This window comes from Pelodiscus sinensis, chromosome 2 (assembly GCF_052426305.1).
Source record: "Pelodiscus sinensis isolate ZL-2025 chromosome 2, ASM5242630v1, whole genome shotgun sequence".
In the NCBI taxonomy this organism is placed as follows: Eukaryota; Metazoa; Chordata; order Testudines; family Trionychidae; genus Pelodiscus; species Pelodiscus sinensis.
In genome coordinates, this window is record NC_143053.1 from 3,032,958 (window position 1) to 3,055,854 (window position 22,897).

General features: G+C 52.6%; 1 protein-coding gene across 1 annotated transcript in view; it reads right to left on the bottom strand.

Moving 5' to 3' along the window:
- LOC112547121 (uncharacterized) overlaps window positions 1-22,897 on the bottom strand; it is a 45,517-nt gene that overhangs the window by 19,929 nt on the left and 2,691 nt on the right. Inside the window, exons 2-8 of the mRNA XM_089776122.1 lie at window positions 17,140-17,300; window positions 16,379-16,673; window positions 12,111-12,271; window positions 11,345-11,639; window positions 4,771-4,931; window positions 4,012-4,309; window positions 236-396 (exon numbers count right to left, since the gene is read on the bottom strand). Coding sequence (XP_089632248.1) covers window positions 236-396; window positions 4,012-4,309; window positions 4,771-4,931; window positions 11,345-11,639; window positions 12,111-12,271; window positions 16,379-16,673; window positions 17,140-17,300 — 1,532 coding nt within the window. The remainder of the gene's footprint in view (window positions 1-235; window positions 397-4,011; window positions 4,310-4,770; window positions 4,932-11,344; window positions 11,640-12,110; window positions 12,272-16,378; window positions 16,674-17,139; window positions 17,301-22,897) is intronic.

A 22,897-nucleotide genomic window follows, 5' to 3' on the forward strand; every position in this document is an offset into this window, starting at 1 on the left:
TCCCGGTGGTGACACACGAACCAGGGACTCTGTGAGGGCCAGGTTCACCGTGGGAGCCAGTGACTCGAGGAACGGGAGCGACATGAGCTTGGTGCTGGGCCAGGAGCAGCCCATGCCCAGGTGAGCAGTGGGAAGGGAAGTCTCCCAGGGCTTCTGTTGCCTGGTTGGTGCAGAAGGGACTGGGGTGTAACATGAAAGGGAACAGGTTTCCATTCACATTGTACCAGCTCCTTACCCCCTGGTGGTGGGGCACAGCTCTGAGAGAAAACCTCGACCTCACACAGCATGAATATCCTCGGCGTGTCTGGGATGACGATGGTGACGTAGCGACCCTCCAAGCCTCTGCAGCAGATGGTGCTGAGAGATCCGGGTCTGGTGTCATCGATGGTCCCGCAGCTAAAGGAAAGAGCAGAAGCCAAGGAGACAAATCAAGTTAGATGCTTTCAAATGCGCAGTGCCTGGTGAAATTCACCTGACAGAACCTAGGGAAGTAGCAGAGCCAATCTCAGAACTATTAATGCTTTCACAGAGAATTCACGGAGCACGGGTGAGGTCCCAGAGCACGAGAGAAGGGTGAATACAACTCCTTGCTTTGAAAATCGGGAACAAAGAGGAAGTGGCAAAGATCTTTTCATGGGAGGAAATGGGTGTTGCTCACGAAAGTTCATGATAACATACATACATATATTAGACTCTAAGGCACCATTGGTTTTAAAAGCTGTTTCTAGAATAAACAGTGTAACTTCCATAACTCATAAGACACTGAAATAAACTATCAGACAATGGGAAAGCAGCTAATGCACAAATTTTGCCACACCTCTCTAATTTTCTTCTTGACATCCTTACTGACCTAATGGGGGGAGGGGAGAGTGGTAGATGTGCTACGTCTTGATTTTAGGAAGGCTTTCGAGAGACACTCCTGTCATAGCAAATGAGGGAAAGACGGTCTAGATAAAACCACTATCAGGTGGGTGCACAGGTGTTTGAAAACACACATGCTGAGAGTAGTTAACAACAGCTGATGCTGTCTCTAGAAGGAAGTTTCAGGGATGTGCCCTGCGTTGGGCACTGGTCTCTATGTTCATTAATGACGTTGACATTGGCGCACCGAGTAGGGTTATAAAATGTGCAGGTGAAACCAAGCCGGGAGGGGTTGTAAGAGCATTGGGGGTAAGGAAGAAAATGCAAAATCATCTTGATAATGTGGGGAACTGGCGTGAAAACTAGCAGAAGCAATTTAATAAAGGGACGTGCTGTTCCACGGAAGGAAAATGTCTAACTCCTATATAAGGGAAAGACACATTAGACCCACTCAGCTCTGGCACATGTTCTGAGGGCTTGTGGAAAGTCACTTATGGGATACTGTCGGGTTTCAAATGTTCAGATAGACACTTCCTTTTTTTTTTACTAACTCTTTAGAGGGAGAGGGACCCCATTAGAAGTCCTGGGCTCTATCTCAGTTCAGGAAGGGCAGTGAGGTCTAGTGGGCTGCACCAGGGGCAGATGCATTTGGGTTCTAGGTAAGAACCTCAAAACGGACAGACCAAAGGTCCATCTAGCCCAGTGGCCAATACCGGGTGCCCCAGAGGGAATGCACCCAACAGGCAATCATTGCGTGATTCACCCCATGACCCTTTCCCAGGCTCTGGCAAACACAGGTGAGGGACATAGACTCATAGACTTTAAAGTCAGAAGGGACCATTATGATCATCTAGTCTGACCCCCTGCACAGTGCAGGCCACAAAATCTCATCTACCCCTCCTAGAATAATCCTCTCACCTAGATCTCAGGGTATGTCTACACTACCCCGCTAGTTCGAACTAGGAGGGTAATGTAGGCATACCGCACTTGCAAATGAAGCCCGGGATTTGAATTTCCCGGGCTTCATTTGCATAAAGGGGAGCCGCCATTTTTAAAACCCCGCTGGTTCGAACCCCGTGCAGCGCGGCTACACGGGGCACGAACTAGGTAGTTCGAACTAGGCTTCCTATTCCGAACTACCGGTACACCTCGTGGAACGAGGCCTAGTTCGAACTACCTAGTTCGTGCCCTGTGTAGCCGCGCTGCACGGGGTTCAAACCAGCGGGGTTTTAAAAATGGCGGCTCCCTGCTTATGCAAATGAAGCCTGGGAAATTCAAATCCCGGGCTTCATTTGCAATTGCGGTATGCCTACATTACCCTCCTAGTTCGAATTAGGAGGGTAGTGTAGACATACCCCAAGATCATGTTATCTCATCAAACCATCCCGTTCATAAATCCATCTAGTTTAATTTTGAAATCAAATAGATCTTTTGCCCCCACTGCTTCCCTTGGAAGGCCGTTCCAGAACCTCACTCCTCTAATAGTTAGAAACCTTCGTCTAATCTCAAGTCTAAACTTCCTACTAGCCAGCTTATTTCCATTTGTTCTTGTGTCCACATTGGTATTAAGCTTAAATAATTCCTCTCCCTCCCTGGTATTTATCCCTCTAATATATTTAAAAAGTGCAATCATGTCCCCCCTCAGCCTTCTTTTGGTTAAAGTAAACAAGCCAAGCTCCCTGAGTCTCCTTTCATAAGACAGGATTTCCATTCGTCGGATCATCCTAGTGGCCCTTCTTTGTACCTGTTCCAGTTTGAATTCCTCCTTCTTAAACATGGGAGACCAGAACTGCACACAGTATTCCAACTGGGGTCTCACCAATGCCTTGTATAATGGCACTAACACCTCCTTATCCCTACTGGAAATACCTCGCCTAATACATTCCAAGACCATAGTAGCCTTTTTCACAGCCATGTCACAATGGCGGCTCATAGTCATTCTATAATCAACCAGGACTCCGAGGTCCTTCTCCTCCTCCGTTACTTCCAACTGATGTGTCCCCAGCTTATAACTAAAATTCTTGTTATTAATCCCTAAGTGCATAACCTTACACTTCTCACTATGAAATTTCATCCTATTGCTATCACTCCAATTTACAAGGTCATCTAGATCTTCCTGTATGATATCCTGATCCTTTTCTGAATTGGCAATACCTCCCAACTTTGTGTCATCTGCAAATTTTATCAGGGCACTTCCACTTTTGGTGCCAAGGTCAGCAATAAAAAGATTAAATAAAATTGGCCCCAAAACTGATCTCTGACATTCAGAAAAGGATGCTGCATCTCTGGCCACATGGGCTAATAGCCACTGAGGGACTTATTTTCTGTGAACTGATGTAGTTCTTTTTTGAACCCTGTTATAGGTTTGGCCTTCACAGAATCCTCTGGCAAGGAGTTCCAAAGGTTGACAGTGAAGAAATAGTTCCTTTTATTTCTTTGGCTCAGGGAGCGACTCAGGAAAGGCAACCTAGGAGAGGTGTCAGGGAGGGAAGAGGTTCCAAAAGGGGGAGCTACGAGTGCCAAGCCCTGTGGTGGAGCTGCTCCCTGCAGGAATCCCTCGCCAGGCAATGGCAGGTGCTCCAGATCACACAGTAACGACGTGGGGCTCTGGAGAGCAGCTCCCGTGCTTTGCGCTCTGGTCTAGGGTGACTTGGTCCTGCCTCGGCATGGGGGGAAGGAAGGGATGGCCCCTGGGGGTGGATTCCCGCCCCGCCTTTCTGTGTCTCTGCATGGGGGAACGTAGCCCTACAGCTCAGATTTGGATGGGGCGGGATGGTAAGTGGATGGGCCGCACTCCAGCCACGGCTATGCCCTTGCACCACTGGGAACCTCTCTGATCTCGGGTTAGTTAGTCCTGCCCCAGCATGGGGTAGGGTGGAAAACATGGCCTTTTGGGGTGGCTTTCCCTTTCTGGTTAGCTGTACGGGCTGAACGGAGCCCTCCAGGTCAGACTTGAGTGGGCCAAGTGGGAGGGCCATGCCCAGCCGGGCCTACCTGTGTTTATGCCCCTGCACCACCCGTAAAGCATTCAGCCACAGGACGTTCAGAGGTGAAAAGGCCGTGCCCTGACCCCGGCTGGCAATGAGACCCCAGGCCTGTGCCCACGCTGGGAGGTCTCAGCTCACCGCAGACAAGGGGGAAGCAACTCACAGGGGGTTGTCCTTGCCGTGGTTGGCCAGGATGTCTCCCACGTGGATCTGGGCCCCTTTCAGATTCCCCCCGCAGCACTCGTCTTCCCTGTGCTTCACGATCACCACGGAGATGGACTGCCGGCTGCCCAAGTCCACGGTCCACCAGGGCTCCACTTCGAAATGGGTGTGGCTGCAGGAGCCTTCTTCCCACTTCCCATTGCGTTTCCCATCCACGGCTCTTCCAGCCACGGCTCTTCCAAGCTTATCCACGAATGTGGACGACTGAGTGGCCGGACGTCCCAGCGCCAGGTTCTGAGCTGGAATCAGAGGGCGAGAAGAGGGGAGGTGGGACGTGCCCGTTGCCGGAAAGGGTGGGGCTCTACAAGACCTTTGTCCAACCTGGAGCCAGAGCCGCCTCCTGGCAGGGACACACAAACCAGGGACCACGAGGGAGTCAGATTCTCAGTGGGAGCCAGAGACCCAGGGAACGGGAGTGAGAAAAGGCTGGTGCTGGGGTCTCAGCCCAGAGAGAGCGTCTCTCAGCCACCATGTCCCATACCCCGCAGGAACTGCTCCTCAGGCAGGAATGGGCCACGACGTTCACACATGAAACCTCCCCCACCTGTCTTGCCAGCTGCAGACTACGCCCAGGGGAGCAGTCGGAAGGGAAAAGTCTCCCAGGGCTTCTGCTGCCTCGCTAGGCAGAGCTCGGCACACAAGGGACTGGGGGTAACATGAAAGGGAACAGGTCTCCATTCACACAGTGCCAGCTCCTTACCCCCTGGTGGTGCGGCACAGCCCTGAGAGAGAACCTCGACCTCACACAGGGACAGATACTCCTCCCTGCCCGGGATGACGATGGTGACGTAGCGGCCCTCCAGCCCGTCGCAGCAGATGGTGCTGAGGGATCCGGGTCTGGTGTCGTTAATGGTCCCGCAGCTAAAGGAAAGAGCAGGAGCCAAGGGAACAAAAGAAGATGAGGGTGTTCAAGTGGCAGCACCTGCTGAAATTCACCGCACAGCGCTTCATGAACTAGCTGAGCCAGGCTCAGGACTATTCATGCTTGTGCAGAGACTCACGAAGGAGGGTGCAGTCCCAGAGCACGGGACAAGGGCAAACCTGGGCCCTGTCTTTGCTGTTCCTCTTTCTTCCCTGTTTCCAGATTGTGGACCAATGAGCCCAACTTCAGTGCCCCATGAGACATGGAAACAAACGATTGAACAGTCTGAAAGCAGCGGGAGGAGAATCATTGAATCATAGAGCTGGAAGAGATCTCAGGAGTCATCAAGTCCAGCCCCCTGCCTAAGGCAGGATCAATCCGAACTGAAGCAACCCAGCCAGGGCTTGGTCAAGCCAGGACTTAAACATCTCTAGGGATGGAGACTCCACCCGCTCCCTAGGGAACCCAGCCCAGCGCTTCCCCACCCGCCTAGGGAAAGAGTTTTTCCTAATATTCAACCTAGACCTCCCCCATTGCAACTTGAGCCCATTGCTCCTTGTTCTGGCACCTGCCCCCACTGAGAACAGCCTCTCGCTAGTCTCTTTGGAACCCCCCTTAAGGGAGTTGCAGGCTGCTCTCAAATCCCCCCTCACTCTTCTCTTCTGCAGACTAAACAGACCCAAGTCCCTCAGCCTCTCCTCGTAGGTCGTGTGCTCCAACCCCCGAATCATACGGTGATATGCCACAACTGATGTGGATTTGCAAAGAACAGCTCATGCCATGTCTCGTGCATGCTCTTCTTGATCAGACTAATCGGCCTTATGGGTGAGGGAGGGGAGCATTAGGGGTACGTCTAGACTGCATGGCTCCATCAATGTTTACTCCACAAAGGGAAACGAAGCAGCGATTTAAATAATCGCCACGTCATTTAAATCAAAATGGCCGCCATGCTGTGCCGATCAGTGATTTGTTGGCACAGCGCGGCAGTCTAGACAGGGATCTGCCGACCCCAAAACTCTTTGTCGGCAGATCCTGCTTCACGAGGTGTCACATTACTGGATATGGAGGGGAGCAGCCAGATCGCTGCTGCACCCATAGGTGGAGGTGTTGGCCCCAGAAAATGGTATAGAAGGGGGCCATGTGAGGTGTTGAATAGAAGCTCACTGTCTGCTAATCCTATGTACGCTATTTATGTGGTTGTATAATGTCTGTGTGTATAGTTAGGAATCTCTAATCTGTGTGGATACTGAATATTTCTCTGCATGTGGTTGAGCATTGGGCAGAGCCCGGCCTGTGGACATGCTAATTAGCGAGGCCCTGTGGGACAATGGCACTCAATGGGCCAAGGACACACCTAAAGCATGAGGGTGGAGACCTAAGAGCGGCCAGTAGAGAGAGGCTGAGGACCAGGTGATCTCCTGCAGCCAAGAAGAGGCCAGGAAGGAGGTATAAAGAGGCCATGTGGTCGACGCCATCTTGGTTCTCAGCTCAGCACTTCATCCCAGAGGCAGCATTGCAGGGATCAAAGAGCCAGGAAGACCTGTGAACCCATCCTGATCCTAGGATGTGCAACAAGGACTTTTAAACCAGCAGCTGTAACATCCCTGCTAGAGCCTGCATCGAGGACTGGGAGATTCGGTGCATGTAATGTACTATCCTTTAGCAACCTTACTCTCATGCTTTTCTTTCTTGTAATAATAAACCTTTAGTTGTTAGATGCTAAAGGATTGGCCCAGCATGATTTGTGGGTAAGGTCCAGAGGGTAAATTGACCAGGGATCTGTGGCTGGTTTCTTGGAACCGGACAGGACTTGTTCGGGGTAGGTGGGATTGGGTGCTAGGACCCCCCACCTGTGTATAGGCCCGGGGCCATCTGGGGCACGGATATTGCTGGGGTGTCGGAGGGGTTTTGCTCGGGAGGCTTCAGGCAGGCAGCTGAAGTGCTCTGTGGGACTTGTTTGTGGCCTGTTTGGAGAGGTCACCAGTCTGGGGGCTGTAAGGAGCCCCGGATTTGAGCAATTCGCCCTGAGCGGGCGCCCTCAGCAGTGCCCAGACACGGCCCGGTCTGTCACACGAGGCATAAAGGATCTGCCGACAAAGGGTTCTGGGGTCGGCAGAGACCCGTCTAGACTGCCGTGCTGTGCCGACAAACCGCTGATCAGCACAGCGCGGCGGCCATTTTGATTTAAATGAAGCGGCGATTATTTAAATAGCCACTTCATTTCCGTTTGTCGTCCTGCCTCATCTACATGGCTCCATCGATGGAGCCGTGTAGTCTAGACACACCTAGATGTGATCTCACTAGAGTTTAGGAAGGCTTTTGAGAGAACCCCATGTCACACTCCTGTCTGCAAATGAGGGAAAGACGATCTAGATAAAATCACCATCAGGTGGGTGCACAGGTGTTTGAAACGCACGCCAAGAGGCATTAACAATAGTGAATGTCACATTGAGGGCCTTTATGTAGAAGGAAGTTTCAGGGATGTGCCCTGCGTTGGGCCCTGGTCTCTATTGGTATGTCTACACTACCCCGCTAGTTCGAACTAGGAGGGTAATGTATGCATACCGCACTTGCTAATGAAGCCCGGGATTTGAATTTCCCGGGCTTCATTAGCATAAGCGGGGAGCCGCCATTTTTAAATCCCCGCTGCTTTGAACCCCGTGTAGCGCGGCTACACGGGGCTCGAACTAGGTAGTTCGGACTAGGGTGCCTATTCCGAACTACCGGTACACCTCGTTTCACGAGGAGTAACGGTAGTTCGGAATAGGACCCTAGTCCAAACTACCTAGTTCGAGCCCCGTGTAGCCGCGCTACACGGGGTTCGAAGCAGCGGGGATTTAAAAATGGCGGCTCCCTGCTTATGCTAATGAAGCCCGGGAAATTCAAATCCCGGGCTTCATTAGCAAGTGCGGTATGCATACATTACCCCACTAGTTCGAACTAGCGGGGTAGTGTAGACATACCCTTGGTTCATTAATGACGTTGACATTGGCGCACCGAGTAGGGCTATAAAATTTGCAGGTGAAACCAAGCCGGGAGGGGTTGTAAGAGCATTGGGGGTACGGATGGAAATTCAAAATCATCTTGATAATGTGGGGAACTGGCGTGAAAACTAGCAGGAGCAATTCAATAAAGGGAAGGAAAATGTCTAACTCCCATATAAGGGAAAGACACATTAGACCCACTCAGCTCTGGCACATGTTCTGAGGGCTTGTGGCGAGTCATTTACGGGATACTGTCGGGTTTCAAATTTTACTACAGACCCTTCCTTTTTTTACTACCTCTGTGGAGGGAAGAGGCCCCGTGAGAGCTCAGAGAGGGCAGTGGGGTCTAGTGGGTTTCTCTAGGGCAGCGGTTCCCAACCTTTTCCAGATGGGGACCCATTTTGACAACTCAGGAAGACTTGGTTGACGCAAGGCAATTCAAAATCGGGGGGAGCAGGGAGGACAGAGTCACCCGGGGAGACACTTGGTGACCCTTTTGAAATGTAACGGCGACCCATATTTGGGTCCCAAGCCATAGGTTGGGACACTACACTCTAGGGGCAGATACATCTGGCTTTTATGTAAGAACCTCAGCCTAGGTCCAACCAAAGTGTCCAGCTCAGAGTCCTGTCTGCCAACAGTGGCCAATGCCAGGTGAGGGACATACAGAACATAGTGCTGGATCTCTGGCCACACACGGGCTAATAGCCACTGAGAGACCTATTCTCCTTATCTAGTTCTTTTCAGAATCCTGTATAGTTTTGGCCTTCACAGCATCCTCTGGCAAGGAGTTCCACAGGTTTTTTTTGAAGAAATATACTTTCTTTTGCTTCGTTTCTTTCAGGGGCAGCTCAGGAAAGTCAACCCAGGAGATGGGTCCGGGAGGGAAGAGGCTCCAAAGGGGGAGCTACGAGTGTCAAGCCCCTAAGGGGGAGCTGCTCCCAGCAGAAATCCCTCCCCAGACAGTGGCAGGTGCTCCCGATCACACAGTAACGCCATGTGGCTCTGGAGAGCAGCTGCCATGGTTTGTGCTCTGGTCTAGGGTTCCTTGGTTCTGTCTCAGCATGGGGGGAAGAAAGGGATGGCCCCTGGGGGTGGATTCCTGCCCCGCCCTTCTGTTTATTTGCGAGGGGAGAATGGTCACAGACGGCCCAGCAGTCCCCCCCTACAGCCCCGTTCAGACAGGAACTACCCGGGCTCACATTGCTATCAGCAAGGGCTGTTCCCCTAACACTAATTGCTGGGGGACATGGTGGATTCTCCTCCCCTGGAGCCCTTCGGTCAAGGCCGGACACCTGTCGAACAGACACGCTGGAGCTCACAGAGATTGCGGGCTCAGCACAGAATCACTGCGTGAGGGTCCCTGGCCCGTGTCACACGGCAGCTCACACCAGGGGCTGGGGAAGGTCCCTCCAGGCCTCAGGAGTCTCTGGAGCCAGGAACATCAGTTCCCGGGGGCCCGGGTGCGAGGATTCAGGAGAACGGCGGTGAGGGCAGAGACAGAACACGCAGGGGCTGCAGAGCGACGGCTCCACCCTGCATGGCCCAGCAGGGGGCGCTGTGCTCAGTGCCATGCAATTCCCTTCCCGCCCAGAGCTCAGATCACCACTGCCGGGGCGCAGCTAGGAGGGGAAATCTGGGCGGGGCCTGACCTTCAGGTGGGGGGGCCAAGCTGGGAGGCGCGGGAAGGGGACAGGAGGGAGGAGGGCGGCTCCCTCCCCACTTCCACCTGCCCCTTGCTGCTCAGCAGGCACAAGAGGAGTGAAAATACAGTGAGTGCTCAGCACCCCCAGACGCCTCCCCGACCATCTGCATCCCCCCCGCCCTCTGCTCTCAGCTCTTCTGCAGCATGCAGGGGGCGCTGGAGGGGAGGGGCAGGAGGATGAGGGGGACTAGAACAGTGTTGGAGGGTGGGACGAGCATCCCCACGCAGCCTGGTGTGGCCATGCCCACGCTGCACTCCCATGTGGGCCTCAGCTCCCCGTCCCTTCCCACTGTTTGTGGCCCAGGCTGGGGCTGGTGCGACCAGACGACCTGCCACATGGGACTTGGGCAGGCTGGGGCTGGGGCCTGCTCAGGATTCCTGGACTGGAGGCGCTGAGGCCGCTGGGGCGGGCATACAAGGATGGGATGCTCTGGGCTGTGGCAAGAGAGGAGATGGGGGGGGGGACTGTAGTGGGAAGGGGAGGAGCCTGGGGGTAGCCTCCCCCAACAGCCAGATCACCTGCTGCCCATGAGGCGCGGGGGCAGAAAGAGTCGGGGCTGGAGGGAGGGGTTACCTGTCCAGGGAAAGGAGCACACGGGGCGGGAAGCGGAGTGGCAGGAAGGGCAGGCAGCAGGTGGGGCGAAGTCCAAGAGGGGATGAGCCGTGGATGAAAGAGGCGTCATGCACCCCGGGCAACTCAGGAAGACGGTGTCCCCCCTCCACTGGCGCTACAGCTGAGTTGGGGTTTGTCTGGAGGCCAAGGGGGGGCTGCACCCCACCCAGCTCACCCATGGCCATGCCCCTGCACCCCCGCTAAGCACTCCTAGCCCCAGGCAGCTCCAAAGAACCACAGAGCTGGAAGAGACCTCAGAAAGTCATCGAGTCCAGCCCCCTGCTCTAGGCAGGACCAATCCCAACTAGATCAACCCGGCCAGGGCTTTGTCAAGCCGAGACTTAGGGTACGAGCCATGTAGATTTGTTTGTTCGGCAAAGGGATATGAAGCCGCGATTTAAATAATCGTGGCTTCATTTAAATTTAAATGGCTGCCCCGCTCTGCCGATCAGCTGTTTGTCGGCCGATCGGGGCAGTCTGGACGCTCCCGTCGCCGTGAAAGCCCTTTATCGACCTCCCCGGTAAACCTCATCCTACGAGGCATAACGGGGAGGTCGATAAAGGGCTTTCAGGCCGGCACGGGAGCTTCCAGACTAGCGCTGAGCTGACAAACAGCTGATCAGCAGTTTGTCGGCTCAGCGCGGCAGCCATTTAAATTTAAATGAAGCCGCGATTATTTAAATCGCCGTTTCATTTCCCTTTGCCGATCTGTCTAATCTACATGGCTCCATTCACGGAGCCATGTAGTTTAGACACACCCTTAAACACCTCTAGGGATGGAGACTCCACTACTTCCCTAGGGAACCCAGCCCCGTGCTTCACCACTCTCCTAGGGAAATCGTTTTTCCTAATATCCAACCTGGACCTCTCCCACCACAACTTGAGCCCATTGCTCCTTGTTCTGCCGCCTGTCACTACTGAGAACAGCCTCTCTCCATCCTCTTTGGAACCCCCTTCAGGAAGCTGAAGGCCGCTATTAAATCCTCCCTCACTCTTTGCTTCTGCAGCTCAGTAGAGGCCGCACCAAGGCCCCGACTGGCAATGAGACCCCACCCCTGTGCCTGAGCTGGCAGGACCCATCTCGCTCTAGACAATGGAGAAGCAACTCACATGGGGTTGTCCTTGCCTTGGTTGGCCAGGGAGTCTCCCACGTGGATCTGGGCCCCCTTCAGCCTCTCCCAACAGCAGTCTTCCCTGTTCTTCACGATCACCATGGAGACGGAATGCCGGCTGCCCAAGTCCACGCTCCACCAGGGCTCTGTGTCGAACCTGGTGTGGCTGCAGGAGCCGTGATTGTACGTCCCGTTACGGTTTCCATCCACGGCCTTGCTAGGCCCAGAGAATTCATTATTGGGATCGTACGTGGACGACTGAGTGACCGGACGTCGCAGCGCCAAGTTCTCAGCTGGAATCAGAGGGCGAGAAGAAGGGAGCAGAGAGATGCCCGTCACTGGGGACATAAGGGGGCGGGGGTCCCAAAGCCCTCTCCTGCAACGGAGCCAGAGCTGCTTCCCGGCAGTGACACACAAACCGGGCACCATGTGAGAGGCGTGGAGCAGGTGGGGTGAAGTCCCAGAGGTAGCTGGGACCCTGGAAATAGGAGTGAGGGGAGCAGGATGATGCTGGCAGCGGGTTGGTGCCTGTTTCTCAGCCCAGAGAGTCTCTGTCAGCCCACCACATCCCCTCCCTCACAGGAGACACTCCCCAAGGCAGGGATGGGGCTGTCCTGCCAGCTGCAGCCCACGCCCAGGAGCAGTGGGAAGGGAAGAGTCTCCCAGGGTTTCTGCTGCCTCACTAGGCAGAGGCTGGTGCAGAAGAGACTGGGGCGTGACATGAAAGGGAACAAGTTTCTATTCCCATTGTGCCAGCTCCTTACCCCATTGTGGTGGGATACAGCTCTGAGATAGAACCTCGACCTCACACAGGGAGAGATACTCCTCCCTGCCCGGGATGGTGATGGTCACATAGCGGCCCTCCAGCCCACTGCAGCAGATGGTGTTGAGGGATCCGAGTCTGGTGTCATCAATGGTCCCGCAGCTAAAGGGAAGAGCAGAAGCCGAGGAGACACAACGAGGTCGATGTGTTAGACCCACAGCGCCTGGTGAGATTCACCCGACAGAACCTAAGGAACTGGTGAGCCAAGCTCAGAACTATTCATGATGTGACGAAGCGGGCCAGGTGATTAGATGAAGGTTTCTAACCATTCGAGGAGTGAGGTTCTGGAACGGCCTTCCAAGGGAAGTAGTGGGGGCAAAAGATCTATCTGGCTTCAAGATTAAGCTAGATGGGTTTATGAAGGGGATGGTTTGATGAGATAACATGATCTTGGTAACTAATTGACCATTCATTATCAGTGGGAAATAGGTCAAGGGAGGGATGATAGGAGTTACTATAGAGAACTTTCTGGGTGTCTGGCTGGTGAGTCTTGCCCACATACTCAGGGTTTAGCTGATCGCCATATTTGAGGTCGGGAAGGAATTTTCCTCCAGGGTAGATTGGCAGAGACCCTGGAGGTTTTTCACCTTCCTCTGTAGCATGGGGCACAGATCACAGCTGGAGGATTCTCTGCATCTTGGGGTCTTCAAAGTATTTGAAGGCTTCAGTATCTGAGATCTAGGTGAGAGGATTATTCTAGGAGGGGTGGGTGAGATTTTGTGGCCTGCACTGTGCAGGGGGTCAGACTAGATGATCATAATGGTCCCTTCTGACCTTAAAGTCTAGGGGTGTGTCTAGACTACAGGGTTTTGTCGACAAAAGTTGACTTTTGTCGACAAAACTATACTTGCGTCCACACTGCCTTTGAGTTATGTCGACATAACGTCGACAAAACTCAGCAGTTTTGTCGACGTATGTAAACCTCATTCTACGAGGAATAACGCCTTTTGTCGACAGAGTTCTGTCAATAGAAGGCATTATTGCATCTACACTGTCCTTTGCGTCCACACTGTTATGTCAACAAAGCGGCTTGCTTTGTCGACAGAACTGGATGTAGTCTAGACGCTCTATGTCGACATACGTTTTGTCAACAGATTCTGTCGACAAAACTTATGTCGACGTAAAGCCTGTAGTCTAGACATACCCTATGAGTCTATGAGGTCTGGGCACCACTGAGGGTGTCCGCTCAGGGCAAATCACTCAAACCCAGGGCTGCTTACAGCCCCTGACTGGAGCCCTTCCCAAAGCAGGTCACAAACCAGTCACACACAGGAGGTCCAGCTGCAAATCCAGCCAGCAGGAAGCCTCACGAGCAAAACCCCTCAGGTACCCAGCTCTCTCTGTGCCACAGTCAGCCCCGGGCCGAACACAGATGAGTAGGGTTGCCAGGTGGTTTCAACAGAAATCGCAGACACACTTGACGTTCCATCTCAATCTGCATTCCATCTTCGTTAGAAAATACCAGACAGTCCTAGTTTCTCATTTCTAGTTTCTCAATTTGTTTCCTGATCAGAAAGCTCAAACACTGGACTGTCCGGTTCAAAACTGGACACCTGGCAACCCTACTGATGAGGGGTTATAGACCCCAATCTCATCTACCCCAAACAGGTTCTCTACCCCCTGCCCTGCTTCTGCTTCCAGCCTCACCTCCGAGGCATCAGACAGGAGCCTAGAACCCTCACTCACAGGCTACTGCTTGCTCCCCTGCATAGACACACGGCCATCTGCCTTAGGCAAACATTGAGAGATACTCTCCCCTCGGTTACAGTAGGACCCACTAGCCCCAGACCAGAGCTGAATTAAGGGGGGGGGGGGCTAGCCGGGCAGCTGCCCGGGGCGCCAACCTATGGGGGGTGCCTGATGGCAGCTGTAAGGGGTGCTGCGTGCCCGGCCACATGGTGCCCCTTAGCGCTGCAATCAGGTGCCATCTGCCCGGGGCTGGGGGCCATGCGGTGCCCCTTAGAGCTGCCATCAGGTGCTGTGTGCCTGATTGCAGCTGTAAGGTACGCAGCATGCCGGGGGGCGGGGCTGCGCATGCACCCTGCGCCCGGGGGTGGAGAACGGCTTGAGCCGGCCCTGCCCCAGACAACTGCCCAGAGTCACACGCACCCCCCTGCTAGCCGCCCTCACGGCACCCCTAACAGACTGAACTAGGAGTGCCCAACCACTAAGCAATGCAAATGGACGTTTCAAGCACAGACGCGCCGGTTGACACACGCCACCAGTCCTATCTCAGCCCGACTTTACAAAGACATTCATCGTACAAACTGATTCCCCAGACACTGGGGCAGGGGCAGTCTTGTCCCAGGAGTGGGAAGGGGCCGACCACCCCATCCTCTATTTAAGCCGAAAGTTGCTACCTCGAGAACAAGAATATGCCACCGTAGAGAAAGAAGCACTAGACGCCAAATGGGCAGTGGAAGAGCTGTGCTATTATTTGCTAGGGAACACCTTCCCATTAGTAACTGACCATGCGCCACTGCGGTGGATACATACTGTCATGATTATGAAGGTTAGCCAGCAGCCTGGGGATTAAGGGGTTAACTACACCTAGCCAGGTGGAGTGACCAATAGGAATGTAGGTGGGACTTTCAAACTGGGACAAAGGAATTTGGGTTTTTTTCCTTTCTCCCTTTTGTCTCTGGGTGTGGGCTCTGCAGCTACAGAGAGGGCCAAGCATCTCTCTCTCTCCAAGACCCCGTTCTCCATTTTCTGTAAGCAGGGTAAAGTTTAGGTAGTTTCGTTAGGCTTTATTGTTTTAAGGGTTGGGGATGGGATCTGAGATCTGGCACTGCTTAAGAGATGTTTGGTTTTTCTTTTTAACTAAGTTTTAGCCCATGGTGTAATTCCTCCATGAGTATCTTTTGTTACCTTTCCGTCTGATCCTTACGCTTGAAACAGGAATATTGTTGTAATAATAAAAGTTTTCTCTTTTCTGTTTATTAACCTGGCATTGGTTACTTGTGTGTCCTGATTTTTATAATAGGGGTGAGATTTCCCAACTGATCTTTCCCCTAATCTCGTTATTAATATTTGGGTGGTGGCAGCGGAAGATTTATTCCCAAGATCTAGGTTTTTAAGATTTTGGGGGAAGTTTTATACCAAAGCCTAGTAGATAAGGCTTTGGGGTACACTTGCTGGCCCCCACTTCTGCATTTATCATGCCAGAGTGGGGAAGGAGCCATGACACATACTATGAAGGACAGTAATTCCCGTATTATGCGGTGGTATTTAGCATTACGACCCTATAAATTTGAGGTATTGCATAGTCCGGAAAAAGCCCACAGTAATGCTGATTTCTTCTCCGGGTGTTTGTCCACAGGGAGGAACTCAGAATGAGGACAGGTTCTAGAAGGGTGTGTGTGTGATGGGGTGTCGCTCACCCGCACTGACGGCTGCTAGGACTCTGGGGAGGCTCGCGCCATAGCCTTAGCATGGCGGTGCGTCAGCGGCGGGGCACCCGGGATGCTGGAGGCCCCGGCGCATAAGGAGGGGAGAAGGAGGCCAGAAATTGGGGGAGACTTGTGGGAGAGGGCTGGGTTTGCTCTTGCAGCTGGCCGGATGGACGGACCAGAGCAACACCGGCGCGGACCAGGGCCTTCACCCCAGGTGCGGAGGAGGTATCACGGAACCCTGTGCGGAGCGAGTTCCCCGGGGACCAACAGACGCCGTGGGCCCCCGGGTTGGAGTGGACATCCGATTCACAATTATAAAGGAGAGTGAACCCGGACTCCGGGTGGGGAGCTGGGTTCAGGTGGGAAATATTAGGACAGAATTAGGATGAGACTCACCCCCATGGCTGTTTCAGAGACCTAAGGTGGAAACCAGCAACAAAAAAAGAGAACCTGATTGCATCTAACTGCACATTCCCTATCTACTCACATTTCTTGTTCTCAGGTTCTGTCCTTTGTAGACATGAAAATGGCTGGACATTCCATGTCCATCTCCCAAGGTTTACTTCATCTTTCCTTAGCTTTGTAACGCTCCACAGTCCTACAACTCAGAGTTGGGTGGCCCAGGAGGCCAAGTGGATGGTCTGTGTCTTACCCAGGCCCACCCGTGTCCCTGCACCATTGACAAAAGAGTCAAAGCCTCGCGATGCTCGGAGGCGAAAAGGCCATGTGCTAGCCCCAGCTGCCAGTGAGACCCAACCCCTGTGTCTGAGCTGGGAGAAGTCATCTTGCTGCAGGCAAGGGGGAAGCAACTCACATGGGGTTGTCCTTGCCATTGTTCGCTAGGGAGTCTCCCACGTGGATCTGGGCTCCTTGCAGTCTCTTCGCACAACAGTCTTCCCTGTTCTTCACAATCACCATGGAGACGGAATGCCGTCTGCCCAAGTCCACGGTCCACCAGGGCCCCAAATCGAAAGAGGTATGGCTGCAGGAGCCGTGTTCATAATTCCCATCACGGCTACCATCCACAGCCCTGCCAGGCTTGTTCACTAAATTAGCATCCTCGACCGTGAACGACTGAGTGGCTGGACGTCCCAGCGCCAGGTTCTGAGCTGGAATCAGAGGGCGAGAAGAGGGGAGGTGGGACGTGCCCGTTGCCGGAAAGGGCGGGGCTCTACAAGACCTTTGTCCAACACGGAGCCAGAGCCGCCTCCTGGCAGGGACACACAAACCAGGCACCATGACAGAGCCAGATTCTCAGTGGGAGCTAGAGACCTAGGGAATGGGAGTGAGAAAAGGCTGGTGCTGGGGTCCCAGCCCACAAAGAGCCTCCCTCAGCCACCATGTTCTATACCCGGCTGAAACTGCTCCCCAGGCAGGGATGGGGCACAATGTTCACACGTGGAGCCTGCACCCCTGACTGCCTCTGCCGGCTGCAGCCCACGCCCAGGGGAGCAGTGGGAAGGGGAGAGTCTCCCACGGTTTCTGCTGCCTCACTAGGAAGAGATTGGCACAGAAGGGACTGGGGTAGATCATGAAAGGGAACCGGTTTCCAGTCACATTGTGCCAGCTCCTTACCTTCCGGCGGTGGGGCACACCCCTGAGATAGAACCTCGACCTCACACACGGAGAGATACTCCGTCTTGCCCGGGTGGACGATGGTGACATAACGACCCTCCAGCCCACTGCAGCAGATGGTGCTGAGGGATCCGAGTCTGTTCTCAGTGATGGTCCCGCAGCTAAAGGAAAAAGCAGAGGCCAAGAAGACAAAACAAGTTAGATGTGTTCAAATGCCAACACCTGCTGAAATTCACCCCCCAGCACGTAGGGAAATAACGGAGTCAATCTCAGAACTAGTCAGGCTTTTATAGAGAAGTCACAAAGACTCATAGACTTTAAGGTCAGAAGGGACCATTCTGATCATCTAGTCTGACCCCCTGCACAGTGCAGGCCACAGAATCTCAACCACCCCTCCTAGAATAATCCTCTCACCTATATCAAAGATATTGAAGCCTTCAAATACTTTGAAGGCCCCAACATGCAGAGAGTCCTTCAGCTGTGATCTGTGCCCAATGCTACAGAGGAAGGCGAAAAACCTCCAGGGCCTCTGCCAATCTACCCTGGAGGAAAATTCCTTCCCGACCCCAAATATGGCGATCAGATAAACCCTGAGCATTTGGGCAAGACTCACCAGCCAGACACCCAGAAAGTTCCCTATAGCAACTCCTATCATCCCTCCATTGACCTATTTCCAACTGATAATGAATGGTCAATTAGTTACCAAGATCATGTTATTTCATCCAACCATCCCCTTATCATAGAATCCTAGAACTGGAAGAGACCTCAGAAGGTCGTCAAGTCCAGCCCTCCGCTCTAGGCAGGACCAATCCCATCTAAATCAACCCGGCCAGGGTTTTGTCAAGCCGAGACTTAAACACCTCTAGGGATGGAGACTCCACTACTTCCCTAGGGAACCCATTCCAATGCTTCACTACCCTCCTAGTAAAATAGTTTTTCCTAATATCCAATCTGGACCTCTCCCACCACAACTTGAGCCCATTGCTCCTTGTTCTGCCATCTGTCACTACTGAGAACAGCCTCTCTCCATCCTCTTTGGAACCTCCCTTCAGGAAGTTGCAGGCTGCTATCAAGTCCCCCCTCACTCTTCGCTTCTGCAGACTAAACAGACCCAAGTCCCTCAGCCTCTCCTCGTAGGTCATATGCTCCAGACCCCTAATCATTTTGGTTGCCCTCCGCTGGACCCTCTCCAATGCGTCCGCATCCTTTTTGTAGTGGGGGGCCCAGAACTGGACACAATACTCCAGATGTGGCCTCACCAAAGCCGAATAAAGGGGAATAATGACATCTCTGGATCTGCTGGCAATGCTCCTCTTAATGCATCCTAATATGCCATTAGCCTTCTTGGCTACAAGGGCACACTGTTGGCTCATATCCAGCTTCCCATCCACTGTAACCCCCAGGTCCTTTTCTGCAGAACTACTACTTAACTGGTTGGTCCCCAGCCTGTAACTATGCTTGGGATTCTTTCGTCCCAAGTGCAGGACTCTACACTTGTCTTTGTTGAATCTCATGAGATTTCTAGTGGCCCAATCCTCCAATTTATCTAAGTCACTCTGGACCCTATCTCTGCCCTTAAGCGTATCTACCTCTCCCCCTAGCTTAGTGTCATCTGCAAACTTGCTGAGGGTGCAATCTATCCCCTCATCCAGATCATTAATAAAGATATTGAACAAAACCGGTCCTAGAACCGAACCTTGGGGCACTCCACTAGAAACCGACCACCATCCTGACATCGAACCATTGATCACTACCTGCTGGGCCCGGCCTTCTAGCCATCTTTCTATCCATCTTACCGTCCATTTATCCAATCCGCATTCCCTTAACTTGCTGGCAAGAATATTGTGGGAGACCGTATCAAAAGCCTTGCTAAAGTCAAGGTATATAACATCCACTGACTTTCCCATGTCCACTGAGCCAGTTACCTCATCATAGAAGCTAATCAGATTGGTCAAGCACGACTTGCCCTTTGTGAATCCATGCTGACTATTCCTGATCACTTTCCTCTCATTCAAGTGTCTCAAAATGGATTCCTTTAGGATCCCTTCCATGATTTTTCCAGGAACCGAGGTAAGACTGACCGGCCTATAGTTCCCTGGATCGTCCTTCTTCCCTTTTTTGAAGATGGGCACTACATTTGCCTTTTTCCAATCATCCGGGATTTCGCCCGATCTCCACGACTTTTCAAAGATAATGGCCAAAGGCTCCTCAATGACATTTGCCAACTCCTTCAGTACCCTTGGGTGCATTAAGTCTGGACCCATGGATTTGTGTACGTTTAGTTTTTCTAAATAGTTCCTAACCTGTTCTTTACCCACCAAGGGCTGTCCATCTTCTTCCCATCTTGCGTCGCTTAGCACAGAAGTCCAGGAGCCGACCTTGTCCGTGAATACAGAGGCAAAGAAAGCATTGAGTACTTCAGCTTTCCCCACATCCTCTGTCACTAGGTTACCTCCTTCATCCATTAGGGACTGTACACCCTCTCTGATCACCTTCTTCTTGTTGACATGCCTGTAGAAACCTTTCTTGTTATCCTTCACATCCTTAGCCAGTCGCAACTCCATTTGCGCTTTCGCCTTCCTGATAACCCCCCGGCATTCTCGAACTATACATTTAAACTCCTCCCTAGTCATTTGTCCAAGTTTCCACTTTCTGTAAGCTTCCTTTTTGTGCTTAAGTACACCAAGGATTTCCCCTGTAAGCCAATCCGGTCTCCTACCAGGTTTGCCTCTCTTGCTACGCGTCGGGATGGTTTCTTTCTATGCCTTCAATAAGGCTTCTTTAAAATACTGCCAGCTGTCCTGGACTCCTTTCCCCTTGATGTTAACATCCCAGGGGATTCTTTCCATCAGATCTCTGAGGGAGTCAAAATCTGCTTTTTTGAAGTCCAAGGTGTGTATTTTACTACTCTCTTTCCTTCCTTTGGTCAGGATCCTGAAATCTACCATCTCATGATCACTGCTTCCCAGGTTGTCACCCACCTCTACGTCCCCTATTAGTTCCTCCCTGTTTGTGAGGAGAAGGTCAAGTTGTGCACGGCCCCTGGTCGGATCCTTCAGCACTTGTACCAAGAAGTTATCCCCAACATTCTCCAAAAACTTCCTGGATTGCCTGTGTACTGCCGTATTGGTTTCCCAACAGATGTCAGGGTGATTAAAGTCCCCCATGAGAACCAGGGCCTGCGATCTGGAAGCTTCGCTCAGTTGTCCGAAGAAAGCCTCATCTACCTCATCCACCTGGTTCGGTGGCCTGTAGCAGACACCAACCACAACATCACTGCTGTTTGCTCCTTTAAACCTGACCCATAGACTTTCAACAAGTTTTTCTCCCTCTTTATACTGGAGTTCAGAGCAATCATAGTGCTCTCTTACATATAGTGCAACTCCTCCTCCTTTTCTCCCCTGCCTGTTCTTCCTGAACAATCTATACCCTTCCATGACAGCGCTCCAGTCATGCGAGTCATCCCACCAAGTCTCAGTTATCACAATTAAATCATATTTCTTGGTCTGGGCCAGGGCCTCCAGTTCTTCCTGCTTGTTGCCCAGGCTTCTCGCATTAGTGTACAAACACTTCAGGTAACCAGTTGATTGCACTATCTTCTCCATTCGAAACTGGGGTCCTCCTTTCTCGCTCCTTGCTCTATGCATTTCTTCCCGGTATCGGACTTTCCCACTCCCCTCAGGGTTTTGGTCACCGTCCCCCGACGAACCTAGTTTAAAGCCCTCCTCACTAGGTTCGCAAGCCTGCCTGCGAAGATGCTCCTTCCTCTCTTCGTTAGGTGGATCCCATCTCTTCCTAACAATCCTTGCGCCCGGAACAGAGTCCCATGGTCGAAGAAACCAAAGCCCTCTCTGCGACACCACCTGCGCAACCACGCATTTACGTCCTCAGTTCGACGATCCCTGCCCAGTCCTTTCCCTTCAACAGGGAGGATGGACGAGAACACCACTTGCGCTCCAAAGTCTTGGATCCTTCTTCCCAGCGCTACATAATCCGCAGCAACCCGCTCAAGGTCATTCTTGGCCGTATCATTCGTTCCTACATGGAGAAGCAGGAAGGGGCAGCGATCCGAAGGTTTGATCAGCTTGCTAAGCCTCTCAGTGACATCCCGAATGCGAGCTCCCGGTAAGCAGCACACCTCTCGAGATTCCTGGTCCGGACGGCAGAGGGATGGCTCAGTCCCTCTTAGGAGGGAGTTCCCGACCACCACCACCCGTCGTTTCCTTTTGGGGGTGGTGGCCGTGGAACCCCCATCCCTAGGACTACGCATCCCATGCCTTTCAGTAGATGGTACTCCCTTCTGGTTTCTACCTTGTGAGGTCCCTTCCAGAGCTTTCAGCACTGCAGAGCCTGTGGAGAGAGCTTGAAAGCGATTGCTTACCTCTATAGCATCGGGGGAATCCCGTGCTGGCCTTTTTCCCCTTCTAGAAGTTACATGCTGCCAGTTCTCTTCTTGGTCGCGTACTGTCCTCACTGGCTCCTCTGCCTGCCGAGTTTGAAGGATCAATTGCTGCCTTCTATCGAGGAAGTCTTCATCCTCTCTGATCAAGCGTAAGGTCGACACTTGGGCCTCCAGTCCTCTAATTTTTTCTTCCAAAATCTCGACCAGCTTGCACTTGGTGCAGATGAAATCCGTTCTTTCTTCCGGGAGGAAGACAAACATGGCACACGCCGTGCAGGTAACAACAGCAGCAGACGCATCATCAACCATCGCTGCTGTCCAGGAGAAGGGATTTAAAAAGAAAGAAAGACAAGAGAACCTCCCGCCCTTCCCTCTCCCCTTCCAAACTCCCTCTTAAAACTCCCTGTTAGCAATCACCTGTTCGCAAGCTCCTTGGTCGCTTGCCCACTGCCTTATAAAGCCCCTCCCCCAAAGGATGGGTGAGGTCCCGGGGACTAGAGAAGGGCAAACCTTGCACCTATCTTTGAAAACAGAGAACAAAGAGGAAGTGGCAAATTCTGTAGCAATGAGCCCAACTTCAATACCTCACCAGACACTGAAATAAATGATCGGACAGTCTGAAAGCAGCGGGGGAAGAATACAGTGAAATGCCACAATGGACGTGGATTTGCAAAGAACAGCCCATGCCGTGCCTCTCGCATGCTCTTTAACACGCTAGCCAGCCTAATGGATGAGGGAGGAGAGTATTAGATGTGATTTGTCCAGGTCAGGTGTGGCCATCCCGCAGCTCGCGAGCTGCACGCAGCTCTTCCCCCGGTCAGTGCGACTCGTGAACTTGCCCCCAAGGCTCGCAAAGCCGCCCCCGTTTCCCAGCTCCTCTGTGCTCACCGGGGTAGGGGAACCGTCTGGATCCAAAAGGGTGGCTGCAGATGGGAGCCTACTGAGGCCAAAAAGCCTTCTTAAAGGGCCAGTATTTCTTTCTTTCTTTCTTTCTTTCTTTCTTTCTTTCTTTCTTTCTTTCTTTCTTTCTTTCTTTCTTTCTTTCTTTCTTTCTTTCTTTCTTTCTTTCTTTCTTTCTTTCTCCCTCCCTCCCTCCCTCCCTCCCTCCCTCCCTCCCTCCCTCCCTCCCTCCCATTTTTGGGGGGACTCTTTTTTTTTCTCTACCCTTTTTTTTGCCACGGCTTTTCACGCTGGATATTAGCTCTTCATCCAGAATGGGTTGGCTACCCCTGGTCAGGATCAGGGCTACTCAACACACTGCCCGTGGGCAGAGATCAACACATGGCTTGGGGGTGGGAGCCAAAACAAAATTAGTCAATATAATGGTCTTCTGTTGATATGCGTTTTATTAGTTAA